This window comes from Notothenia rossii, assembly GCF_949606895.1.
Source record: "Notothenia rossii genome assembly, chromosome: 7".
Classification (NCBI taxonomy): Eukaryota; Metazoa; Chordata; class Actinopteri; order Perciformes; family Nototheniidae; genus Notothenia; species Notothenia rossii.
In genome coordinates, this window is record NC_136905.1 from 49005361 (window position 1) to 49032847 (window position 27487).

At 41.2% G+C, this 27487-nt stretch overlaps 1 protein-coding gene across 1 annotated transcript; it reads left to right on the forward strand.

Moving 5' to 3' along the window:
• Window positions 1–7786: 7786 nt before the first annotated feature.
• LOC307013043 (uncharacterized protein) lies at window positions 7787–12937 on the forward strand. The gene is made up of 13 exons (XM_079640274.1): window positions 7787–7822; window positions 8040–8120; window positions 8340–8729; window positions 9098–9196; window positions 9330–9562; window positions 9678–9856; window positions 9966–10059; window positions 10193–10492; window positions 10568–10685; window positions 10769–11046; window positions 11425–11704; window positions 11789–11965; window positions 12062–12937. The coding sequence occupies exons 3-10, from the start codon at window positions 8624–8626 to the stop codon at window positions 10921–10923; spliced, it is 1284 nt and encodes a 427-aa protein (XP_079496400.1). The 5' UTR covers window positions 7787–7822; window positions 8040–8120; window positions 8340–8623; the 3' UTR covers window positions 10924–11046; window positions 11425–11704; window positions 11789–11965; window positions 12062–12937.
• The last annotated feature ends 14550 nt before the right edge of the window (window positions 12938–27487 follow it).

Below are 27487 nucleotides of genomic sequence, written 5' to 3' on the forward strand. Positions count from 1 at the left end.
ATGCTGTAAACTGTGAACATTTATGGCTGAATTTAGCTGAAAATGCAGAAAAAGCTGAATATGTTATTACCTGAATGGTAGCTGCGTTTAGCTAAAAAAAATGCAGAAAAAGCTTAATATTTAAAAGAAAAGGTTTAAAAAAAGGTATAAAGAACAACATGTAGCCTATAGCCTTGATGTCCTGAAATAGCTGAATGATGTAATAGTTGAATGGTTTCTGCAGCTGAAAATAGGCTGAAGGAGTTAAATATAAGATGTAAGTAGTAGTGAATTAATTTGTATTAAGATGAGAAAAGGAAGTAAAAAGGCTTGGGAAAGCAGAGGAATATTTGAACTGCAAACTTTTGAACTAACTTGATGGTGAATGATTTGTCGCCATGCATACGCTTAGATGTGTTGATGGCTGCATCGTTACCAAATCTATGAAGCTTTGGGCCATTTCGAGCAATTTCACTGAAGTTATGAGAAAACCGTGTTTCATGGTGAACATGGTGAGCATTTCATGGCAACGGCATTCAAAACTTTCCCGGAAATGTCTTCACGGCTGGACTGTTAGCACACATGTGAAGTTTGAGCAGTTTTTGAACATTTTCATAGGAGTTATACATTACATTAGGAGGTTACATTACTCTCTCTCTTCTCTCTCTCTTCTCTTGATCGCCCTCTCCTCTTGATCATTCATCATCATCGGTGTGTGTCTGTGTGAGAGAGAAAGAGTGTGAGTGTCTGTGTGAGAGAGAGAGTGTGAGTGAGAGAGAGAGTGTGTGAGAGAGAGAGAGACAGAGAGAGAGAGAGAGTGTGTCTGTGTGTGAGAGAGAGAGAGAGTGTGTCTGTGTGTATGAGAGAGTGAGTGAGTGAGTGAGTGTGTGTGTGTGTGTTAATTGTTACAGCTCAAATGCATTGCAATGACTTCCATGTTAAAAAAGACTTTAAAAAGCTGAATATTTTAAAAAGTATAACATATTTTGAAAAAGTTGAAAGTTTCCCATCTTTTGCTGGAAAGGCTGAATAGTTTGATATTTGAATGGTTCCTGCAGCTTAAATTAGGCTGAAGGAGTTAAATAAAGATATCAAATGTAAGTATTAGTGATTGAATGTTTACAAACACCTGTGTGTGTAAACCCCGAGATCAAATGTTTCCATGGTGTCTGCTCTGATGATGTCACTCACGTGTGTGTGGCTCCAATCTGCCCAGCAACCATGACAACCAACTGCAGCACTGAGTCCCATAAGAATGCATTGAGGATTATATCTGACAATTTTGCCACCTGTTCAAAAACTATGGCTCCTATCAAAAAATTACCAGACCGTGAGCATCAGGGAACCCCGACAAACTGATATGTTGTTTTTTTGGGTTTTGTGTGGTAAATGTGAAGAGGAGAGCAGTTTATCTAAAGTGTAGTTCTCTCTGCTCTGAAGAAAGATCCGGAACAATTTAACATGGGATTCAATTGGGAGCTAGCTGGACTTTTTGTCTCTTCATGCCCTCAAGAGGCATTTTGTTTAATATATATATATATATATATATATTCAACCTAGGAGAGGTTTTCCTACATTTTTCATGAAAAAATATATCTGAGGAGTGTAGGGTTTGGGAATTATGGCAAGTTTAAAACATTTTTGGGAGAGAATTTCAAGCACTGCTCCACTCTGTTTTGAGATCAAAGCACTCTAGACCAGGGGTTTTCAAAGTGTAGGTAGGTGAGCCTCCCCTTAGAGAATATAAGAACAGCCGCGCCCCCCCTCCCAATTATTATTGCTGTTATTATTATTATTATTGTTGTTGTTGCTATAATGCAGGGGTATTCAATTGCATTTCAAAGAGGTCCAGTAAGAGAAAATGTAATTAAATGCTCTGTTTTCGCTGTCTACCTTCCGCCATTTGAAATTACTCTGACTGTTTCTCTCCTCTTGTCGTGTCTCTGTGTGTGTTTGAATCTATCGTGCTGACTGCACCGATTTGATTGGCTGAGTAGCGTCACCTCCTTAAAACATTAAACAATAACTTTTTTAAACCTTTTTATTTTTATGTTTTAAACATATTGTATAAAACTCCCCCACTACTTGGACTATTCCTTGCACCCCTCTAGAATAAGCCCGAATGGTCTCAACCATATTGCATCAGTAACGTGCACTTGTTATTATAACAAGATCGCTGGTAGCGATCGGAAAATTGAGTTTTGTTCAGTTTGTGTGTTGTGGAACATGCGTGTCCGTGCATGAAAATATACCACACACCCAATTACAATTGCATGTTCAATTCACTACCCTGGAAGTTAATACAGTTGTTAAAGTTGGAACAGCCTGTGGACAGCCGTTCTTCCTTGCATGTCAGTCGCCGACACCTTCTTACAGAGGACAGGCACATCTAGCTGCAGCACGACCCGTATATTTCCGCACGCCGTGTTCTCAAGACATATTTTTTTTAACATTTTCAACATAGTGGATAAATCCTTATATGCTCCCGGTAACACACTGAACGTCAACTTTGCCTCCTTATTACACTCACCCCTACTTTAGTGGGAACAATGAGTCTGCGTCTTTGATGCACAGAGGAATAAACGCAGATCATCCTCTGGCTGCAGCCTTGACCGGTACTTGCTTTTGATCAAAGTCAATGCGGAAAACCTGCACTCACACAGGTAGGTGGAGGTGAAGGGAATGAGCACTTTTACAGCCTTTTTGGCGAGGTGGGGGAACTCGGTCTCCACAGACAGCCACAAGTGGGCAAGTGTCACTTTACTCGTCTTTTTCTCGTTCTTTTGTGTCTCACGCTGCGCCTCCCCTGAAGCTCTCTGGCGCCCCCCAGGGGAGGCGCGCCTCACACTTTGAAAACCGCTGCTCTAGACTGAACAAGCTGCTCCATCCACTCTAATGTTAAAATCTGAAAAAGGCCTCTCTACCAAGCTCCAAACTAATTTAAATATCTCAAAAAGTTTAAAAAATATCAAATATCTTTAATACAAGTTGTATAGCTGAAGGTATTGTGATCATTTGAAAGTTGGAATGAAGTGTCTATCTGAAATTATGTGGAAGGAGAAGCATTTGGCGCAAAGTGTAGGAAAAGTGGATTTGAAGGCATCTCCAATTCACTTCAATGTTAAAAAAAGAGTTTAAAAAGCTGAATATTTTGAAAAGTATGATATTTTTTGAAAAGGTTGAAGGTTTCCCATCGATTCCTGAACAGGCTGAATAGTTTAATATTTGAATGGTTTCTGTAGCTGAAAATAAGCTGAAGTTATGGAGTGCCAAAGTATTGGCTCAAATAAGGGGAAGAACTAGAAAAATGTCTGCGAATGCTTTAAATTGTGAACATTTATGGCTGAATTCAGCTGAAAATGCAGAAAAAGCTGAATATGTTATTAGCTGAATGGTAGCTGCTTTTAACTACAAAAATGTAGAAAAAGCTTAATATTTAAAAGAAAAGGTTTAAAAAAGGTATAAACAACAAGTATAGCCTCATTGTCCTGAAATAGCAGAATAAGTTAATAGTTGAATAGTTTGTGCAGCTGAAAGTAGGCTGAAGGAGTTAAATATCAGATGTACGTAGTAGTATAAGTTCAAGTAGCATTACATCTTTAGGGCTTTTCTTTTGAAGGGGTTTGTGGTTTTGGAGAGTGTGAGGTGTAGAAAAACTAAATGAGATGTCCGACATCAATCAATGGTTAGGTGGGCAAAGGCCTTTGGCCTGTGTGTGTGTGTGTGTGTGTGTGTGTGTGTGTGTGTGTGTGTGTGTGTGTGTGTGTGTGTGTGTGTGTGTGTGTGTGTGTGTGTGTGTGTGTGTGTGTGTGTGTGTGTGTGTGTGTGTGTGTGTGTGTGTGTGTGTGTGTGTGTGTGTGTGTGTGTGTGTGTGTGTGTGTGTGTGTTATTTCTGATTATTTGTGCAGTAGATGTACATGATGTTTAGTTTGCTAGTTATGACGAAGATTACTTGATGAATGTGTACACATTCATGGTTGCTAAGGTGGTTGCTATGGACGCTGCAACAGCTCCCCGTTCTCAGCTGAAGCGTATGGTGCGAGACGTCATTGCTCTTTATATATAGTTTATACAAAATGACAAAATTGTAATTTTCATTCTCTGTGATAGTTCTCGGCGACAGTTAGGCAAAAATAATAGGTTTATAGGCATTCCTTTCTCTTATGTGAAGTTGAGATGATGCATGCTGGGTACTGAATTATGCGCGACGATGTTTTCGGCACACACTTGTGACGTCATCTATGCGCGACGATGTTAAAGCCCATTTGCGATCCTTCCAGCAGGTAAGAAACACCGTGAACATGTGCCTGAAGTCGAGAAAATCAGTCAATATTCAGCACAAACAGCCTTATGTCGGACCAATAAGACATTGTTGGAACATTTACAAGTGCAGGGTAGTCGTTTTTTTGCCTGTAAATCATTTCAAGACATTCAAAAAAGCAGGGCTGCCAACACTCACGCAATGAGCGTGAGAGTCACGCAATCAACCCATATCTCACGCACTCACGCCACTCATGCCTTTCCTCACGCTAAGTTTTCGTCCAAAATAAATGTATATAAAGATAAAGTGAAGGAAAAGTAAACAGAGCGGTCTACGAAATGAGACGGTCTTCTGGCTTAGTTCAGTAAAGTTGGAACGATATTGGGAGATTCTGATTTCACGGATCAATAACTCATGAACAAAACGTTTTTCAGACACAAATGACGTAGTATGAAGTACCGTGGTAAGGTTGACAACGAACTACAATCACAATTTGATTAAAAAAAAAGCCAATACGCGCCGTCCTCCGAGCTGGAGACATTACAGTGGTCTCTATCCGCAGCCGGAGAAGAAACGAGAGCTCAGGGACCGTCTGCAAAGTGCAACTCCGAAAAAGAGAAAACAATAATATTCAATCACTATTATACAGCTTATTACTACCAAACTCACCACACACATCAATAGTCTCATGGTGGCCATACTACAGCAAGGAGTTTGGAAGAATATGCTTTTGAATAATTTGGGGGAATATTTATAATATAAAACTATTATACAGTATATTTCTACCAAACTCACTATTTGCATTTTTGTTGTTAGAATCTGGTTAGCTAGCTGCACTAACGGATATTAGAAGCTGTTTCTAAAACAAGGAAAGGGAGAGCTCTGTTCTGTCAGACTGAGAGAACTACAGTTCAGTGAGGTAAGGGACTCTCTGTTTAGATCTCAGTGGGTCTCAAACGTTTTGGTCACCATTTATGAGAATAAATGAAAAACAGTTATGAAATACTATGACAGTGAAACAAGAATACAGTTTAAAAGGTGAGTGATTTGTAAAATATCCATAAAGAAAAAGAAAATCTGTTTACAGTTCTGTTTCATATGGGTGTTGAGAGATGTATCCATAAATTCCTTTTGCTCTCAAAGTGCACCAGATTGATGCATTTAACTTCAATATTAAAAAAAAAAAATCTTCCCCCACTTGTAAAATAGCACTTTACCTCTGCTTACACCTATGCCATTTTATATGCTGTGAGCTGATTATCGAGCCTTCATTGTAAGAGTCGCGGGTACATTAATGGGAAACCCTAGTTTGTAACACTGTACACATGAACGTTTCTTTTTTCGGTTCACCAAAAAAAAATCTCACTCCAAGCTGAACTCAAATGTTAGCAGCCCTGAAAAAAGTATAACTTGCTGCATCAAACGTGCAGAATGCTAGCTAGCTGCTACTAGCTATTCGCTAGCACAGAAAGTGCTTCTAAGTTTAACTTTATTTAAGAGGTGGCAAACGACCAGAGGCGCGGGAACGCATTTTGAGTGGGGGTGCTGAGGTGCTGGACTCCAGTGAACACTATTACGGGCACTATAGAGCACGCACAAAAAAACTCCCCACACGCAAACACACAGTAAACCCGCGACTATTACAATGAAGGCTCGATAATCAGCTCACGGCAAATAGTCAAGTAAAGTGCTATTTTTTACGAGTGGGGAGCGGACCTCACCTCCCCTAGGGGGGTCCTCACCTCCTCTAGGGGGGTCCGGGGGGATGAACCCCCGGAAAGATTTTTTTTGAATATTGAAGTTAAAAGCATCAATCTGGTGCAATTTGAAAGCAACATTAAGAGATCTATGGATACATCTCTCAACACCCAGATGAAACACAACTGTAAGCAGATGTTCTTTTTCTTTATGGATATTTTACAAATCCCTCCCCTTTCAAACTGTATTCTTGTTTTACTGCCATATAGTATTTCATAACTGTTTTTCCTTTATTCTCTTATTTTTTTTATAACTATAATGATCATATGAAGGTGTGCCGCGGAAATAATCTTTTGAATAATTTTTGACCAAACCGTTTGAGACCCACTGAGATAACTTAGACTAAAGTTAACTATCTAAACACTCAGAGAGTCCTTTAGCTCACCTGAGCCTCTCAGTCTGAGAGGAGAGCTCTCCTCCAGCTTGTTGTGGAACAAACAGATCCGTATGTCCGTTAGTGCAGCTAGCTAACCAGATGCTAACAACACGGTCCCTGCTGCTGGCACCGGTCCCTCTCTCTCTCCCCCTCTCTTACACACACTAAATGCGCTATTACCACACACACACAGAGCCGCGAGCTTGAATGACACAAGCACACTTTTATTTCCATGCAATTCTCTGATTGGTCTGGTGTCTTGCCTCTGTTGCATTCACTGAACACGGGAAATTACAGTCCTGCCGTCCTTTCTAGTGTCTTGATGAGGTTCACGTAAAGCACGGTTAATGTATTATATTATTTAGGTAGAATTGTCCGGGGCTACAGAAAAAACGTTCGGAGCAGGCCAAAATATTATTTTACCAACAATGTGGAATTTATTGGCTACATATTACAGAGATTATGCACAGCGGGAGCAGCAATAACCGTCAAATAATAATTCAGACAGGGGAGCTCCGCACCCCCTGCCTGCCGCTAGGGGGTGCTGCAGCGCCCTCAGCACCCCCCTTCCCGCGCCCATGCAAACGACTGACACCTGTTATTGCATGAAATAATATTTGTGATTGTTTAGGAATGTAGTTTACTATGTGCCAGTTATGTGATTTCAATGGGGTTAGAGTTGATTAAATGAATGACACAACAATAAAAACAATTAAATAATCATAAAAGTTCAGAAATATTCCTTCATGTTCATGACGCTAATGCCAAGCCCCTTACATATTAGGTGACCTTTATTTGTCAGATATGATCTTACAGGTTACAGTCATAGGTAATTGTATGGTTTCCATTAATAATGTATTTCCAGTAACCTATGTTACCATAGCTCCAAACTGTCTTTTTGTAATCATGCTATGTTGATGTTGTTAATTATTTGATAAGATAACGCCACTGTAAAATGTAAGGTGTTCAATTCCTAATTATTTTTTCTTCTCTCAACAGATTCTTCTGAGTTCTAAGTGAAAGCCAAACACCGTTATAAGCTATAGCATCAATCCAAAGGCACTTTTAAGAGCCACGTCCCCGTTGTTTCCCTGTCCTTGCTGTTGTGAAATTGTCCTATCTCTGTTGCTGTCTGTGAATCTCTGTCTGTGTACCTGTGTATGTGTCTTATGTCTCATCTTTCTGTTGTTAGTCCATTTCTGTGTTTTTGTTTTTCTAACCATGAGTGATTCAGAGCATCAATCATTTACGGATCTTGATGATTTTCTTGATGAGGAAGAATTCAAAGATGAGATGGAAAGTCTTGATGAGTAGATTTGTGAGCTTCAGGATGAGGAAGTAGCAGCACCAGTCCAGACACCTGAACCAACCATAAGGTGGACAAAGAGACATCGATGGAAACATAATATATTTCAGGCCAAGATCAAGCAGGAACCAGTCAAATCAGGGTCAGTATTGTTTATTATTGAAGATATTTAGGAAATCTAGATTATTTAGTCACCGGTGAGTTTATCAGATAAAGGAATACATGTATACCTTGATGTTTAGGGGATACAGCATCAAACTAAAACCAACGATAACAAAGATATGACTGCTTGTGCATTGTGAAGTTATGGGTAACAGGGACAATTTAATTTTAATCTTGTTGATTTGATTTTGGTACAGCTTGTCCTAGTCGGAGAAATGATCCTCCCTTTGATGCGCCTGACACTAGCCATGAGTTGGCCTTTGCTCCAGAGACTGTTGGTATGTATTTTGTGTCTACGTAAGCCCTAAACAGAATATTTATATATTTGTATCTTATACTGAATTGGAAATGTAAATGTAATGTTTGTAATCATAATATATTCATTTTGTAATAATAATAGTGAGCAAAGCTGTTACACCTCTCAAAGCCACAGCCACTCAGTACACTTTGATATTTTATAAAAGAATATTGATTTATTATTCTATCTTTTTTAACAGAGTGTTTTCTAAGAGATCTCCAGCGCTCATTGAGCGATACCTCAGAGGATGACCAGGACGCATCAACCCAAACTGCTCCTCTCAAGGCTTCCTTGGATTGGGGAACTAGAAAAAGTCTCTTTTCAGAACGGTGGAAGACAGAGAGGCCCCGTCTGGTGAACAACACAGTGGAACAAGAAGATGTGGCAAACCGCATCTGCCAACAGTGTGGGAGCAACCCAGCTGCTGTTCGGTGCCGTGACTGTCGACCAAGCCCCTTCTTCTGCGCTGAATGTGATGTAGGCATGCACACCAGACATGTCCTACACAACAGAGATGCCATGATAGCGGGATTCTTCCAGCCACTGCTTCCATCAACTGTTGTTGTGGATAAAGCCCTTTCCAGTTGTGGTAAGTCCTAATTAGTGAATGTACAATATATATCATATTTTTGGACTCAGCTCTTTTATTTGACAATTTTTTCAATGCATTTTTGTTTCTTATTTCTTTATTATGCATTTATCTAGTACATTGAGCTCAATGTCAGTAAGCTTCCTGAGCATCTCTTCAGTACTTAAAGCGTCTTTGAGTTTTGAAAAGCGCTATAAAAATACAATGTATTATTATTAGTACTTTTGCACGATTGTACTTCATGGCTATAGAGCCTTTATTGAATTTACTCACATTTAGGCTCATGCTCTTTAAGTGGTTTGATACATCTGTGTCACATTTTCTAAGTCGATACAAATGACTAATTTCACTTGAACAATCTTTTTTAGTTGGACTTGTGCCTTTGGAAATGCCTGCAGAAATCTGTAGTTGTTCGCCAGTTTCATTGAGGGTCAACCCAGGAAAGGCAGTTGCTGTGGTGACAATTAGTAAGAATGCAAAGAATTTTACTTTTTTTTAAACGATGTCTCGTTTCAATCGATGTGTATGTGACATATTTACATTTACATATGACTTTTGTCTACATTTTAAATAAGAGGGGATGTGTTTTGTTTTTTCTAGGAAGACATGATCTTAGCATGCCTGAGTTAAGTTGTCACGCATGTCATGCCACTTGGGCTGCTGGAGTGGACAATTTCATCCGGAGTGGATACTGGCCTGCTACACTGCAATTTGCCACATTGTATGAGACGGATGTCTTTCATTCATTCGAAAAAATGAAGATGGCAGCGCCAGGACTGTCCTGCCAAGCATTTTTAAGAATGCTTGATCAGAGAACTTTGCGCTATGGCCGTGTGAGTATTCAAATGATTTATCCCACAGTATTGTTCATCCGTTTGTTTTGTGGATTCAAAAGCTGTGTGCTACTGGTAATGATTATTCGCTGCTGACTTATTTGTTTTGAAATAGGCTGGAAAGATCTCAGCAGACAGCTTTCATAAAAGTTTTTTTGAGTGGGAAGCTGTGCGGTTTGAGGTGGACAACATCGTTAAGGAGGAGCGCTTCATCTGTCCTGCCTGCAGCCCGGATATGCTTGCAGTTTCAGTGGATGGAAACTGCAAGCATTACCGGTTCAAGAATTCAGCTAGGTACAAAACATTTGTATATTTGTATTGTTTTTATTAACAAGTACATGTCACTCTTTAAGTGCCCCAATTCATCTTACACTCTAAGATACTCTAACCTTTTTGTATTTAGATCTGAGGAACAGGCCATCTTTGAAGGTTTCTTCATATCCAAGGATGAAGATGTAGCAAGATTTGTGGACTACATTCACAGCACGACCAAACATGTAAAATTAAAGAGTACAATTATTATATTAACAAAAATATGAATAACTAACTATATACACTATAAACCTCTACTGAAGAGTTGGTTTAGGTTAGTCTTTCGATCAATTTCATCAACCATTATCCATATGTTAGGTTCCTGGAAGAGGCATTTGTGGAGGGGAGTGGTCAGCAGCGAGAGAGACCCCCAAAAGATCCACCAGCAAGTTAGACGAGGAGGGCCTGGAGCTTGCGGTGTTTCGCCATGGAGTGCTGCTCTCTGCACTGAATATGTACAGGGGAGAAATCTTTGCCTATCCCTTGTACTTGCAAGAAAAGCTGGCCAGCAGGAATATTGCAAAAGTTGCAAAGAGCTGCCCAGAGCTCCAGCACCTTCTCCAGATGAGGCCCTTCCTCTCGGTATTTCATGCCAAAGCCCATGATTTCAAATGCGAGGTGAGGAAGCATCACGTGAAAGAATCTCTTTTTTTCCGCTTTTTTTGTTTATGTTTTACTTTATTTATTTACCAGGTGAAACGGAGTGGGGCGTATCAGGATGGGGCTGGCTTAACACTTGGGGAGGAAGTTGAACAGTGCAATGCCTTCCTCTCAAGGATTGCAGGAACAACAAAACACATGTCCAAAGCAGGTAAGATGACCAAATACTCAACTAGTTTGATCATAGGTAAATTAGTTGGGGGTGTAGTAACATCATATTTTCTGTCTTTTCAGGACGCACAGACATGCTGGCTCTACTGGCCATGCGCTGGAACCATCAGAAAATCAACAATTTGGACACCTCAATATCTTTTAAGATACTTTTCTGTGTTAGCATTACTCAAAGCTGTGGCCTGAATCTTTATTTCTTGTTATCTGTGGTTGTTTGACATTGTAGGCCACCAAAGCTCTGCAAAGCCAGATGCAGGCTCTGGAGACCATGAAAGCCTAATTGGCAGTGACTGAGAGCCAACTAGAAGACTGGGTTAATGATGTAAAGGAGTGGGCAGAAGGTGAGGAAATTATTACTGGTTCCGCCGAAATTTCTAAGTGATCACGTCTTTCCAGCTCAAAATGATCAATACAAGTGGATGATTATTAAAACTGTTTTTCTATTTATCTTAATGCAGATTGCCATCTAAGTGATATTTATAGAGAAATGAAACGTACAGCTTCGCTATTCACATAATTTAATTTATCGTTTGAAATGCTGTTCAAATGTAACTACAAATTAAATAAGAATAGTACAATATTACTTTATCCCAATTAGGCTATATCTTACTGTAGTTCAAATTGTAATTAAGCTATGTGCCTAGACTGGTTATGTGGAAGCTATTTAATAAGTGTTTTAATATGATGTTGTATTAAACCACATACTTCTTTCTAAGCAGCAACAACAACAAAAACCACTACCAATGATGCTGATGACCTGGCTAGCAGAATTAAGATCCTGGTTGCAAGTATAAAGAAACGCTCTCAGCGTCTTTTATAAAGATACAGACGGCAACAAAGCTCGTGCCAGGATCCGGTGCAAGATCAGGAAGGAGAAGGATATCCTGACCGCGGTTGTAGAGAGTTACAACAAAATGGTTCCAAGTACAGAAACTCTTTGCTTGGAGAACCTTCTGTCGGAGGAGGAGAACGCTTGGCCATGGCAGCTACCACACATAGGTATGTACACAAGTCTGTATATAAGTCTGTATAAGTCTGACATAGTTTTTACATAATTGTGTCTGTTCCATAAATGCAATCCAGACTCTGTCGATCTAAAGACCAAGAGAAGGGCATTTGACATTGTCAATGCAATAAGGAGGCTTCAAGAGGAGAAGAAGATTGTTCTCATTGAAATGGACCACCATTTGAGAGCTCTTCAAACACGTGGTGATGGCCTGAAAGAGCTGTCCTGCCTGCTTTCCAGTGAGACAATGCAAAGTATGTATTTAAATTATAAATGGCATAAACAGAAAAACATTATTACAATTATGTTATTCCAACACTGGCTTTATCTTATTGTGTTTTACTTTTAAGATTTGAACTGGGTCCTAAGTGAAGAGGGGTTGAGAGGTCTGCAGAGCACCATCCTCAGAAAGCGGCAGAACATCACAGAGAGGAAGTTTCAAGCGAGAGCCTGTTACCTTCAAGTTTTGTCTGGAGCAGAAAACATGAATTTCTTGCACAGGGCTTCAGCTGATGACTATGACAGTGACTCCTATTCTGACATGGATTAGAAATTGACCCCTTCATATGGACGATTATGAATATGCTTCTTCAACCCTCCCGACCCTATCCCTGTGGGGCCCCCTTCCTGCACTCAGGATGTAAACAGCAAAATGACTGCTATGGAACCAAACAGCTTTCTGAGATCAACTATTTCCCAGGATCCAAAATGTTCATCCAACCGTAACCATCATAATCAGTCATCATAAAGGCTCAGAAGAACACTCCTGACACATCTTCAAACATTGTGAATAGCCTTTTAAAACACCACTTCATTTGATTATAGATTACATTTTGAAGGTTAAATGCACATCTTTGTTTTTTAAATACACAAATCATAATGCCTGTCAATATAAATCCTGCATACTGTATATAATGTATATAGACATTTATTTGCTTCATACATACTGTCCATAATCATGTACTCCATGTATATCCATTCAATCTGTAAATCCTTGTTACAAGTTGTTATGTTAAGAATGAATGTAAACACTCAAACTTGTATTGTGTTGTTTGTAACATTTAGAATGTGTAGATATAATTAGGATTTATTCAGTTATATAAATACAACAAATTATATATAGGCCTAAGTTATATCTATTTATGTATATTATACTGAGAGCAATGAAAAAGCAATATTTCTATCTGTACACATAATTTGTAAATAAAGTTGATTGTTGCAACCGAGTCTCGCATCACATGTTTAATAAGTTTGTCGGGCTTTAGTACAAAAACTAATAAGTTATTTATTGTTTGATTTCGCTAGTTTTGGATGGCAGAAAGTCATTCAATCATGATAGTCAACCACCTGCTATAAAATATAGAATATTGGTAACACTTTATATTAAGGTACACAAATTAACCATCAAATAGTTGTTAAACAAACATGCATATTAGCAGTATATTGGGTCCTTATTAGTCATTATAAAAAAGTATTAATGCAGGGCTCTCAAGTTTCAGAGTGAGATTTTGGCAGCGGTGTTTGGTACTCCAACTTCTGGCTTCCCTCAAAGTTCCCATGAAGCCCTCTGTACCGCGAATGTCAACGGGTGGGCGGTACCCTGGAAAGAAATCTGCGTGAGAAATACAAGGTGTGGCGTGTGAGCGTGTGAATGGAGTGAAATGCGACTTGAGAGCTGTGTTAATGCCTTATTCTACATGACAGTATTCTACGAGTAATAAGCCATTAGTTGAGAGTTTTTCCTCAATAACCCTCTAATTAGTGCTGATTTATTGCAAGAAAGGAAGTTGTTGTACATGACTTTTGATCTTAATATGCTAGAATTATTGCTAGCGTTAGCATACAGGCTAGTGCATGCTTATTGCACAGCTAGCATTAGCTATATTTACCTTGTTTACACTTAATCTGTGTATGTAACACTTGCATGTATGAGATCATTAAGTGCCTTGTAACTTCTTTTTGTGTAGTTTCACTCCGTTTGAACGTCAGTGGACTGCAAATAAGTCAATAAAGGAACATGGCTGTTCATTCCCTGGCTCTCAAAAGAGATTGGCTGGCTGTTTAATCTATGTTCACACTGAGACAGTACAACACATAGAGAGATAAACTCTCAACTAATGGCTTATTACTTGTAGAATACGGTCATGTAGAATAAGGCATTAATAAGTGTTTTATAATGACTAATAAAGAGCCGATATACTGCTAATAAGCATGTTGATTAACAAGTGAATTTGGTGAATTTGTGTACCAGAAAAGTGTTACCAGAATATTTGGTTGTTGGGTTATGTAAATAGATTTAAGTCCCCCCTGCTATTTCTTTGGCGTCCCCTAGTCGATTGTTTACATTGATCCACATTCCTTCTCCTTTATATATGGATATATTATATTTTTTGGACATCAGGACTGTCTATGATGCAAATGTATTTTGAATGTATACACATTTGGTATTGCTCGCCTGTCCATCCTGGGAGAGGGATCTCTCCTTTGCAACTCTCCCCGAGGTTTCTTCATTCATCGTTTATTTGGGAGTTTTTCCTTGAATTATGTGAGGGTCTAAGGACAGAGTGTAAGGTTTTAGCGATAGTATCCTGTTAGCTGTTGTGTTTTAGTGTTTTGTATATCTGTCTTTTGATGTTAATTACTCTACTCTCTCTCTCTCCAGGTGTCGGCACTTCCTGTCCGTGTGGCACCTGCTAGAGTGATTGTTGTTCCCACCCCTGATTGTGTCCACCTGTGCCCCATTGCCTAATGTGTATATTTAGTCCTTCTCTCCCTTTGTCTGGTGTCGGTTCGTCTTGTGATGTCGTTATCTGTATGCCTGTTTACCAGAGATTCATGTTACATTACCTAGTTGAACCTAGTGATTATATGGAGAATCCTAGTAGAGCCTATGAGTCATTATTGATAGCTTTGGTTTTCTTAACAATAAAGAAGATTACCAAGCAACGGAATTGAGCATCTGAGTTCTTACGAGGCCATCGTATCAGAACGAACCGACCAAACAAGATGGACTCAGCCGATTCCACAACGCTAAGAACGACCCTGCAGATGCAGGGTAAACTCCTTCACCAACATGAGGAACAGCTGTCAGAAATTAACCAAGGGGTCCAGGGCTTAAATGTTCGTCAGGACAACTTTCAAGCTACTGTGTCCACGGAAATAAACCTACTGGCTGAGAAGATGCGGGAAGTACTCACTCACCTCGTGGCAAATCCTGGTGTTCCTGCGGCAGAGCTTTCCAGTCCAGCGGGGGTCGGGTCTGTCGATATTCCCGTTCAAGTACCCGTGCATTCGCCTACGATCCGCCTCGCTTCGCCAGAGAAATTCTCCGGAGAATCTGGAAACTGTCGTCCTTTCCTGGTGCAGTGCGATCTCCACTTCAAACACCAGCCCGCAGCATTTCCCACCGATCAAGCTAAGGTAGCTTTTATTGTTTCTCATCTGACGGGGAGAGCGGAAGCCTGGGCAACAGCGGAGTGGTCCCGGTCCTCGCCTGTTTGTCAGTCATTAAGACTGTTCGTGGATACCATGAGCAAGATCTTTGATCTGACATGACCCGGGAGAGAGTCAGCGAGAGCCCTGGTGAACATTAAGCAGCGGCAGAGGAGAGTGGCGGATTACGCAATCGATTTCCGTACTTTGGCAGCGGAGAGTGGGTGGAACTCAGCGGCTCTCTTTGATGCTTTCCTGCATGGATTAGCGGATCCCATAAAGGATCAATTGGCTCTATTACAGCTGCCTGAAGATGTGGACTCACTCATCGCCATGGCTATCCGGGTTGATCAACGTCTAGCTGAAAGAGAGCGGGGAAAAGGAAGGAATACAGAATCCATACCATCTTTCAGACAGGAATTACCAAGGGAATACTACGTTTGGCAGAGGAATTCCCAGTCTTCATCTTCAGAGCGACCAGCGCCCCCTATCGCCGCGGAGGAACAGATGCAGCTCGGTAGAGCCAGACTCACTCCGGAGGAACGTCAGCGCCGTCTACGGGAGCGGCGGTGCTTCTACTGCGGTCAGCAGGGTCATGTTTCGGCAGCCTGTTCGGCAAAAGATCAGGCTGATCAGCGGGAAGGAAGACGCTGGTGAGCCGAGTGACTTCCTTCGACTCTCCGGTCAGAAGATTAATGCAGGTACAAATCAAACTTGGTGATAATACTATGACTCAGGATGCATTAGTCGATTCTGGGGCTGATGAGAGCTTGTTAGACTGGGAGTTGGCTAAAAGTTTAAACTTAAAGGTTGTTCTTTTAGATCAGCCCTTAGAGTCTAGTGCTTTAGACGGCCGGCTTTTATGTACTATTACTCATCGCACTGAGCCCATGGTATTAGTCATAGATCAGGAACATCGTGAGCAAATAAGTTTTCATTTATTTAACTCTGCTCAACATCCTCTCATTTTTGGGTACCCTTGGCTTGTTAAACACAACCCTCACGTTGACTGGCAGACAGGAAGGGTTAAAGGGTGGGGGGATGAGTGCTCTCGTTCCTGTTTAACCATTAAAACAGGGTTGAGTAATTTGCACAGATCAAGTAACTTTAAGCAGGGATCATGCAATAACAGTGAAACTTTTTCTAAGCCTTCTGACTTTCCTGATTTGGCTAAAGTTCCGGCTTGTTATTTAGACATCAAGGAGGTGTTTAATAAAACACGAGCTACTTCTTTGCCACCCCATAGACCGTACGATTGTCCCATAGACCTTCTGTCGGGCTCTACTATTCCCAAGGGACGGTTGTACTCACTTTCTGAGCCAGAAAGGGAGGCCATGAAGGAATATATCGATTCTTCACTTAAAGCTGGTTTGATTCGGACATCTTCATCCCCAGCAGCGGCAGGTTTCTTTTTCGTGGGGAAAAAGGATGGGACATTGAGGCCCTGTATTGCCTACAGTCTGCTAAATCAGATCACAGTTAAGAACAGATATCCCCTTCCACTCATCTCTACGGCATTCAAACTGTTACAGGGAGCCAAGATATTCACCAAGCTCGACTTAAGGAATGCTTATCACCTTGTGCGCATCCGGGAGGGGGATGAGTGGAAAACAGGTTTCAATACGCCTACAGGACATTATGAATATTTGGTGATGCCTTTTGGACTTTGTAATGCACCTGCTGTTTTCCAAGCCCTCATTAATGATGTGTTAAGAGATTTCCTGAATGTTTTCTGTTTTGTGTATCTCGATGATATTCTCATCCTTTCTCCAGATGAGAATACTCATGTTAACCATGTTCACCTTGTGCTGCAGAGACTCCTGGCTAACCATTTGTTTGTGAAAGCCGAAAGATTTGAGTTTCATGTGAACACTGTGGCATTTTTGGGCTATGTGATTTCCCCTAACAAGGTGGAAATGGACCCAGCTAAGGCCAGTGACGTGGCTAATTGGCCAACGCCAGACACTAGAAAAAAAGTTCAGCAATTCTTGGGGTTTGCTAACTTTTACAGACGTTTCATACGCAATTTCAGTGCTATTGCCTCTCCTCTCCATGCCCTTACCTCTCCCCATGTTCAGTTTGTGTGGAATCCAAAGGCAGATAAATCTTTCCTGGAACTGAAGAGGAGGTTCACCACAGCTCCCATCCTGACTGTACCTGATCGCCTCCGACAGTTTGTGGTGGAAGTAGACGCCTCCAACGACGGCGTTGGAGCTATACTGTCCCAGAAATCAGCGGGGGACAACAAACTTCATCCGTGTGCATATCTCTCCCGTAAGCTATCTTCTGCTGAGAGGAATTACGACGTGGGAAATCGGGAACTGTTGGCGGTGAAGATGGCTTTGGAGGATTGGCGGCACTGGTTTGAGGGAGCGGAGCAGGATTTCCTGGTCTGGACGGATCACAAAAACCTGCAATACATCAGGAAGGTCAAACGCCTGAACTCTAGACAGGCCAGATGGGCTTTGTTCTTTAATAGATTTAGGTTCACTCTGTCATATCGACCTGGTTCGCAGAATGGAAAGCCGGATGCACTCTCCAGAATGTATTATCCTGAGCCAGTCCCCAAGAGTCCAGACCCCATTCTGCGGCCAGACCGAGTGATAGGGAGTTTGACCTGGCCCATTGAAGCCAAGGTCAAACAGGCAAACAGCGGGAATCCTGTCCATAAAGGGTGTCCTCAGAATCGCCTGTTTGTTCCAGGGACACTTCATTCTCAGGTGATTCATTGGGCCCATACATCTGTTCTTTCCTGCCATCCTGGAACCAAGAGGACCCTCTTTATGGTGAAACACAGATTCTGGTGGCCTGCTATGGGGAAGGATGTGGCAGAATATGTGGCAGCATGTCCTGTGTGTGCTAGGAACAAGACTTCTCGTCAAGCTGCGGCAGGTCTTCTCCAACCTCTGCCCATTCCCAACAGACCATGGTCGAACATTGCGTTGGACTTTGTGACAGGATTTCCACCTTCGGTAGGTTACACCACAGTACTCACAGTCATTAATCGTTTTTCCAAGATGGTACATCTCATCCCCATGTCCAAATTGCCTACTGCCAGAGAAACAGCACAGGCAAAGTTGTCCCATGTTTTTCGTATCCATGGTTTCCCAAGCGATGTCGTTTTAGACCGAGGAACACAATTCGTTTCACGTTTCTGGAGGGAGTTTTGTCGCCTGATCCAAGCCACTGTGAGCCTGACGTCTGGATACCATCCCCAGTTGGGTTGAGTATGCACACAATACCTCACCCACATCAGCCACCGGAATCTCTCCTTTCCAATGTGTCCATGGATACCAGCCTCCATTGTTCCCGGAGCTCGAGCAGGAAGTTATTGTACCATCAGCACATGCTTTGGTTTGCCGCTGTCGCCGGGTATGGAAGGGAGTTCGCCAGATGTTGCAGAGAAGTGCGACCTGCATGAAAAGTTTGGCTGACCGAAAACTACGTCCATCTCCTAAATACAAGGTCGGTCAACGAGTGTGGTTGTCCACCAAGGATCTCCCTCTTCACGTCGCCTCCAGGAAACTGGCTCCCCGGTTCGTTGGTCCATTTCCCATTTCAAAAGTTATTAACTCTGTTGCTGTTCGCCTATGTCTCCTGAAGTCCCTCAAGGTCCACCCCACGTTCCATGTCAGCAAGCTGAAACCAGTTGTAGAGAGCAGACTGGTCCCCCCCCCCCCCCCCCCCACACCACCTCCACCCCCCCGGGTCATAGACGGAGTTATCATCTATACAGTGAAAAAAATACTGTCAGAAAGAAAGCTGGGTAGAGGGAGACTGTTCCTGGTTGACTGGGTAGGGTTTGGACCAGAGGAAAGATGCTGGATCCCGGGCAGCTTTATTGTCGACAAGTCCCTTTTCACGGATTTTGACAGACTACGGTCTCAGGCTTCAGGGACGTCTGGAGTCGTCCGTAAAAGGGGGGTTACTGTAAGGTTTTAGCGATCGTATCCTGTTGTCTTTTAGTGTTTTGCATATCTGTCTTTTGATGTTAATTACTCTACTCTCTCTCTCCAGGTGTCGGCACTTCCTGTCCATGTGGCACCTGCTAGAGTGATTGTTGTTCCCACCCCTGATTGTGTCCACCTGTGCCCCATTGCCTTATGTGTATATTTAGTCCTTCTCTCCCTTTGTCTGGTGTCGGTTCGTCTTGTGATGTCGTTATCTCTATGCCTGTTTACCAGAGATTCATATTACATTACCTAGTTGAACCTAGTGATTATATGGAGAATCCTAGTAGAGCCTAGGAGTCATTATTGATAGCTTTGGTTTTCTTAACAATAAAGAAGATTACCAAGCAACGGAATTGAGCATCTGAGTTCTTACGAGGCAATCGTATCACAGAGGGTGTCATATTCTTTACAATCTGTAAAGCCCCCTGACACAAATGTATATTTAGTGATTATGGGCAATATAAATAAAATGTGATTGATTGATTGATTGATAGATTTAACTATTCTCTTATTCACATTATGTAAGAAGTACAATTCCATTAACTAGTCCATTATTCAAATATCCTTTTGAACTTGAATCTTATTGTAATATTACCTTGTTCATGTCCTTTGTATTATTATGTTTTGGGATCAATCACCCAAGTTCTTGTTACTATCTTCATTGAAAAAGGCGAATTCGATTTTTGTTGGTATTGGGCCTTCAAATAGCTCTGCGAAACTACACCTAGGATGGCATGTGCCCATGAAATGAGAAAATTAAAACGTTGTGTTAGAGCAAAGCCAAATACATCATTGGAAAGGCCTTGATCTGCAGAGTGGCATAGGTCAGTATGAAGGTGTTCCATGCCTCCTGCTTTGAAAAATTGACCTTTAAACCTTGACCTCAGTACATTAATTCAGCAACAAAAGGGACTACAGACATCGGGCCAACTGTTATAGAGAGCTCTTGACCTCAGCTATCCTAGGTGTATAACCAAAAGGTTTGGCATTGTTACATAATGGAGAATATAGTAAAAAAATCATTGTCACAATTAAATATATATATATTCACAATCGAATTAGATATATATGTTAACCAGCCCTCTATACTACTATGTGTACTCTAAATGTACAACTATAATAATTTTTTTAACTACATTTCCCTCGAGCAGTGCCATGCTGTTTTATTACAAATCAGCACCATAGTGGTAGTTTTCGAGTTTTATAAGAAATAAGTTTGAGAAATTATATATCTACCAAAAATATCAAATATCTATAACTGCCGACTTAGTAATTACAATTTACACAACACCAATAGTATCCCACAGAGACCCTCACCCACAGAAGGGTTGAGAGGGAGGATAATAGGGTTGATAGTGATGGCAGAGCCTCTGTTGAGGAGAATGTTCTCTAGACTGAGAGGACGAGACAGGAGGGACAAGCTGAGTTCATTCTTATACACATAAATAAATATATATATATATATATATATGTGTGTGTTACTGATGGATGTTAGTATGACTCACTGTTTCACTAATATCCAATATTTACATAAACTCTGTAGGCCTGCAGTAACAGTAGCCTACTAATACTACGTACTAATACTCTGTTACAGTTAAAGTAAAAGTGTACTCTTGTACAGTAACAGTACTGCAATATCCATGTGATGCAGTACAGGAGAGTATTTAGTATCAGAGAGAGTAAACTAAAGTACCTGAACATTGCACTCCAGTTCAGTACTGAGTACTACACTCCACCTCTGTATACAGTATATAATAATAATAATAATAATAATAATAATAATAATAATAGATTTAATTTGTTAGCGCTTTTGCAGGTGCTCAAAGACGCTTTACAGATAATAGTGAATAGAAAATAAAAGGGAAGAAAGGAACCACAAATAAATATATAGCTAATGTTAAAGTCAAATAATACAAAAACAATCACACATGAAAAGCCAGATTGAAGAGGTGAGTTTTTGTGAGTTTTTTGAAAGTGGTGAGGTCGGTGCAGTCTCTGATGGGTTGTGGGAGTGAGTTCCAGAGGGAGGGGGCAGCGACAGAGAAGGCTCTGTCCCCCCAGGTCCGGTGATTGGTGCGGGTGGGGATGGATAGGAGGTTGGCTTCTGATGAGCGGAGGTAGCGGGAAGGGGTGTGGTGGTGCAGCAGGTCTGTGAGGTGGGGGGGGGGGGGGGGGGGGGCCTGGTTGTTGAGGGCTTTGTAAGTAATGAGGAGGACTTTGAAGTGGATTCTTTGACGGACGGGGAGCCAGTGGAGGTTCTGGAGGATGGGAGTGATATGGTCTCGGGAGCGGGTGTGGGTGAGGAGGCGGGCAGCAGAGTTCTGGATATGTTGGAGTTTATTGAGGAGGTTGGATGGTATGCCATAGAGGATGCTATTGCAGTAGTCGAGTCGTGAAGTGATGAATGCATGAATCAGGGTTTCAGCAGCAGAGGAGGAGAGTGATGGGCGGAGACGGGCAATGTTTTTGAGGTGGAAAAAGGCGGTCCTGGTATATTGGTATATAGCCCATTCATGTGTATACGTATGAGCTGCTGTATGCACTCCAGCTGAGGGTCTGTAGGTCCTGTGTACTAATGTTCTACAGTACATATACACACATGTACATGTATATGTACATGTGTATATGTGTACATAAGAGCTCTGCAGAAACTCCACTGATAGTCTGCAGCCATGCTAACCTGCTAACATGCTAACACAGAGTAAACGGTGTAGGCCTATATTATGTGTGTTTTTAGGTTTGCCAAAATGTAGTGTAAGCAAATAATATTAGTTTACTACTAAATATAACATATATCTATTACAGACAAATTAATTATTGTACTATTGAAATAAAGCATGTGATATGAAAAAGTTAGGCTGTTTGTTTATTTCATAGATATTTAAGCTAGTAGGCCTATTATGAAAATGAGTTTTTTTGTAGTACTTCCGGTTTCCAAAAGAGTTGTAGGATCGTAAAATGACTTTATATGATATCTACCACAGCCAAACTAGTGATTAGACTACTTACTTATGATCTTTCGTAATGAAAAGCAAAGATATTGTGTGTGGGCACATACACGTAATCAGTTCTAAAAAAAAATGCGGTTCTGCAGCTATGAGTTTTGCAAAGCGGTTGGATGTTTTCCGCTATCCCTAACCAACAAAAAAAACATTTCCTAGTAACCTAAGGAAAGGTTATTAAAACATGTTCCCATTGTTTTGCTATCAATCACACCTCAGTGTTTTTCTGTTGGGAAATGGGGTGACACGAAGCAAAAAAAGATTAAAACAACATGGAAGCTACATTGGCTTTAGGAGCGTCCATAGCAACGATAGTAAAAATCGAGTAGGCCGATGCAATTTCAATTTACACATTTTTTGGATGGAACTGTTATCAAAAGTGTAATTTTTTTAACTTCAGCATTATTTAAATAAATGCATATGAAATACATAAAGATGGCTAGAGAAGAAATGTCATATTATGTGCATAGGCCTACAGTAACAGGTGAACATAACATATTTTGAATGATCAAGGACGCTTAAGTGTTTGTATGTGTTGAATATCATTTTATGACAGCAATCACAGCATGGGAATTTTTTGTGTCAGAAAACTTCAATAACATCAAATAATGTAGCTAGTAAAGTAGGTATGTATAGCCATAATAAATGCCAGTTATTTATTTTATCGAAATATTCAGAAATAAATACATAGGCCTATATGCACACATACTTTTACATAGAAATACAATCACAATAAAAAATAAAGACCACAAGAAACAGCTGGGGAGGGAGAACACAACTCCAGGTGAACAGAATCAACAGGAAACCGACAGACGAGTTTTCAATTTCTCCTTGCACGTTGAAGGGCAGTGATCCTATTTTTGACATAGAACTTCACCGCTATCCAGCTTCTTCCCATCAGTGCTTCTGGAGAAGCTGTAATGCATGCAATGCAGTCCAACTTTCCTGGTACTTTCCCAGATGTGATGAAGGTCATTAATGTATCTTCAACAGCTTTGACCTCCGCACGAGTCCAACTCCTCTTCTTTGACAATCAGGCATACAGACAAGTGACATAAAACATTATTGAGGGACCAATGAGCTTATTATTCTCTTCTTCTCTTGAGAACAAAACCCTGTCCCCATGAGATTAACTACTGTATATAATTGTGAAATAAATCAAACATTGTAAAATGATCCGCAGACTTGTCTATTTGTGTCAAAGATGTTTGTCCTATTTCATGTAATCCAGCAAAATGTCCTGGGTAGGCCTCACAAAAGCCTCTTAGGTTAGCCAGGCATCAATATCAACCATGACCGTTTCATAAGCCACCAAAACGCAGCTAAAAATATATATTAAGAATAATATGCTGTGCACTGGTCTGGTTACCTGAATGAAACCTGGCTTATACCCAATCATTGATTTAAGTTCAATGTGCCTGGTATCAAATGTATTATTAGTGTGTGAAGTCAAAATGTACCCTCTGTTTTCATCTTCTTCTTTTTTGGCTGTTCATTCAGGGAAGACTGGGATATGGCATGAGGAGGAAGAATACCGGATTGTGAGGAAGAAGAGGAGAGAGAGGGTGAAATTGGCACCAGATTGAGAACGAAATAAGTCTCTTTCTGCTCTGCACTGAGGGCCTGATGTTGCTCTGGAGCTGGTCTCTCTTGCTGCTCTGCACTGAGGGCCTGATGTTGCTCTGGAGCTGGTCTCTCTTGCTGCTCTGCACTGACGGCCTGATGTTGCTCTGGAGCTGCTCTCTCTTGCTGCTCTGCACTGAGGGCCTGATGTTGCTCTGGAACTGCTCTCTCTTGCTGCTCTGCACTGAGGGCCTGATGTTGCTCTGGAGCTGCTCTCTCTCTTGCTCTGCACTGAGGGCCTGATGTTGCTCTGGAGCTGGTCTCTCTTGCTGCTCTGCACTGAGGGCCTGATGTTGCTCTGGAGCTGGTCTCTCTTGCTGCTCTGCACTGAGGGGCCTGATGTTGCTCTGGAGCTGGTCTCTCTTGCTGCTCTGCACTGAGGGCCTGATGTTGCTCTGGAACTGCTCTCTCTTGCTGCTCTGCACTGAGGGCCTGATGTTGCTCTGGAGCTGCTCTCTCTCTTGCTCTGCACTGAGGGCCTGATGTTGCTCTGGAGCTGGTCTCTCTTGCTGCTCTGCACTGAGGGCCTGATGTTGCTCTGGAGCTGGTCTCTCTTGCTGCTCTGCACTGAGGGGCCTGATGTTGCTCTGGAGCTGGTCTCTCTTGCTGCTCTGCACTGAGGGCCTGATGTTGCTCTGGAGCTGATCTCTCTTGCTGCTCTGCACTGAGGGTCTCTTGCTGCTCTCTGCTAACGGTCTGTGGTTTCTCGGCTGTGGAGCTCTCTGTAATGCAGGTTTACTTACAGTTTTTGTTAAAATAAAAAAGGTTGTCAAATGTACGTGGGTTTTTTATTGATATATGTACTTAAAGGTGGCGTAGGTAATTTATTTCAGAAACACTTGTGGTTATATTCCATGGAGTGCTCTTAACATCCCGATAGCAATGAATATATTAAATGCTTTGACAATAAATCCATAAAACAATGTAATCTGTGGAAGCCGTGGAGCTGTAAAACGCACGACCAATCATCTGAGCCGGCCCGGCTAAAATAACTGGATGGCCTACCTGCCTGTCAGCCTTCCATCTCGTGCACTAACTTATCTCGTGCCTCATTGGTCATATGCGTGTTCGTGTGTGTTGGAGGAGGGGCTCTGTAAGGAAGTCTGAAGGAAGGGGCACATTTTTTCGGCTGCGTGCTTTCAAATTCTAGCGCACTCCAGCTAGTTTCTCCATTCTTACCTACCCCACCTTTAACACAATCTTTTGAAAAAGAAAATACTCTTACCCTTTGCCAAGAGGTATTCATAAGCCCTCCGCATTTGGTCCAAAAACCTTATGTTGTTAGGAGTGGGGGGCAGATGGGTTATTACATCAGCAGCCCACCTATTTGAAGGCCTTTATGGCTTGCCATAAAATAGAATTGGCTTGTAGCCTAGAGCCTCAAGTTTCCGCACCTGAAATGAACAAAAGCAGTTGACACACATTAGTTTGACCCGCTACCTTAAACCCATTAATACTGTTTCTTTTGGATTATTATACAAGCAACATGAAGGTATCTTGCATTGTGTAAGATTAATTGTTATTTGCATGCAAGGGATAAGGTACACCTGCTGTTTCTGCCATTGCCTTCATTACAACAAAATCATTATTTTACAAAGAACAATACGCATTGTTACTCTTTTTTTGGAACAAAAACACTGTGTGGGGCTTTCACAAAATATTTACAACATTTAAGCATCACAATCAGACGGGGTCAAAGAGGTAAATACGATCACTGTAAGATGTAACATCTGACAATAAGACTATATTTTCAAAGGTCAGGGGCCTCATTTATAAAGGGATATACGCTCAAAAAATGGCGTACGGCAGTTTCTAAGTGATGTTTGCGATTTATAAAATACTAACTTGAAGGGAAAACGTGCGGTCCTCCAGGCAAACTCTAACCCATGCGTACGCACTAAGCACAACAACGGGAGAGACGAGAAACTGCGACATCGTTGGCAGAAGGAAGAACGGAGAGAAATATGTGGAAATAATACCATAAATAAAATGTTACCTCTCATTTATCATATATCATGAATTCATTTTCAAACATTGATTACAGCCAATCTTAAAATGATTTAAAAAACGCCTGTTTGAGACTCCTCAGTGAACACAAAAACATAACTAAAGAAATAAATAAATACAGATATGTTATTTAAAACCACATCGAATATGTTGTGTTCATGTTATGAAATGTTTTTTCTCATGAATGATGCGGTAAGCAGGAGGACAGAAATACGTCTAAACTGACACCGTTTTACTTTTCTATAGGTTGTATAGCTACGAGCATGGTTGTATATACTATCACGTTTAATCGTGTTTTATGCCGTTTGCCAAGACTTGATAAGTCGCTCGTAAAACACAGGAGGTACGGAAACTAAGAACACCATATGCGGTAAATTGTACAGCTAATATAACACAACACATTAGTTTTATTTCCTTTAACTGGTGGATTATGGATATAGAGTTGCTGCAGGGGGGGTGAGATGCACAGGCTGCAGTGGAGACGCTGCGCACAGATTGACAGCTGGGACACAAACCACAAAATACAAAAACATAATTCAGATCCAGTCGTCATGACTCCACTCCGGAGGGATTCCCCCATCATTTATTAAAGTTTCTCCTCAAGGGGGTGTCTCCTGTCCCCAGTACAAACACACTGCCTGAGGAAAGTTAGGCTATGTGTATTTTTTTTTTCATTATCCTTTTTCGAACCACTTGTTTATTTATTTTGGTGACGATCCGATCCATACTGCTACTCTGGTTCAAACTGCATCCACCAAACAATATGATTTATCTCCACCTCCCCAAAATAACCTAAATCTGACATGGTGTGAGATGTCTTTTTTAGCTGTTCTGTCGTCATTTCCTGCGATCTTCTTCATTAAGTCAGTCAAAATGAATGAATGAATGAATGGGCGTTTCTTTGACTATTTATGGGCAAATATGGGTGTGATTGGAAGCCCGCAAAAGCTGCTCCGCATTTCGAGTTGATTGTGATTTATAAAGGGAAATAGGCGTAGGATGTGTACGCACTTCCCTCGCCGTTACGCAATGTTTTGTGAATCGGAACATGGCGTAACATTTCTGTATCTATTTTTTTGCTTTGTACTAAATAAGCAACCTTCCCACGTGAATCCTACGCACGGCGTTATAAATGCCCCTGATCATAATGTACTAAAAAGGGAGTTTCACTTCAATTACCAGAAACTTATGAAATATTGTTACTTACTGCAATACGGGCAAAATCAAGTATCCGTCCAACATTTTTGTTTTTCACCACATCTTGGCCCCATTCACTATCCAGGGATGCCACTTTTTCTTAGTATAGAAAAACATAAACACAGAAATGGACTAACAACAGAAAGAGGACAGATAAGACACATACACAGGTACACAGACAGAGATACACAGACAGCAACAGAGATAGGACAATTTCACAACAGCTTGCTGGTCGACACAATCTCCATTCAGAAAACAAGCATTAAAAAAGGTTTTTCGTCTGCCGTCTTGTCTGCAGACTTGTCAAGCATTAATTCATGGTTTTTACTAACCGGTATCAGTATGTTGTTATGTCGGCATCATTTAGAAACGTGTATTACAATTTAATCACGGTAAAATATGTTCATTTTGTTGTAGTTGTAGCTCCCGAGCCAGCGGCGCGTCAACGGTATGTCTGTTTTGAATGACGCGATAAAACAAACTGCAAGCCGCGGTGAAACTTGAGCGATTAGAGCGAAGCGAATATTCGCATCGCGTCCGGTGTGAACGCAGCATAAGGGGA

Coding starts and splice junctions, on each gene's coding strand:
- LOC307013043 (XM_079640274.1), top strand. CDS start 8,624: ATGCACACCAGACATGTCCTACACAACAGAGATGCCATGATAGCGGGA. Junction 8,730..9,097: donor TAAAGCCCTTTCCAGTTGTG/GTAAGTCCTAAT, acceptor AATCTTTTTTAG/TTGGACTTGTGCCTTTGGAA. Junction 10,493..10,567: donor CCCATGATTTCAAATGCGAG/GTGAGGAAGCAT, acceptor TTTATTTACCAG/GTGAAACGGAGTGGGGCGTA.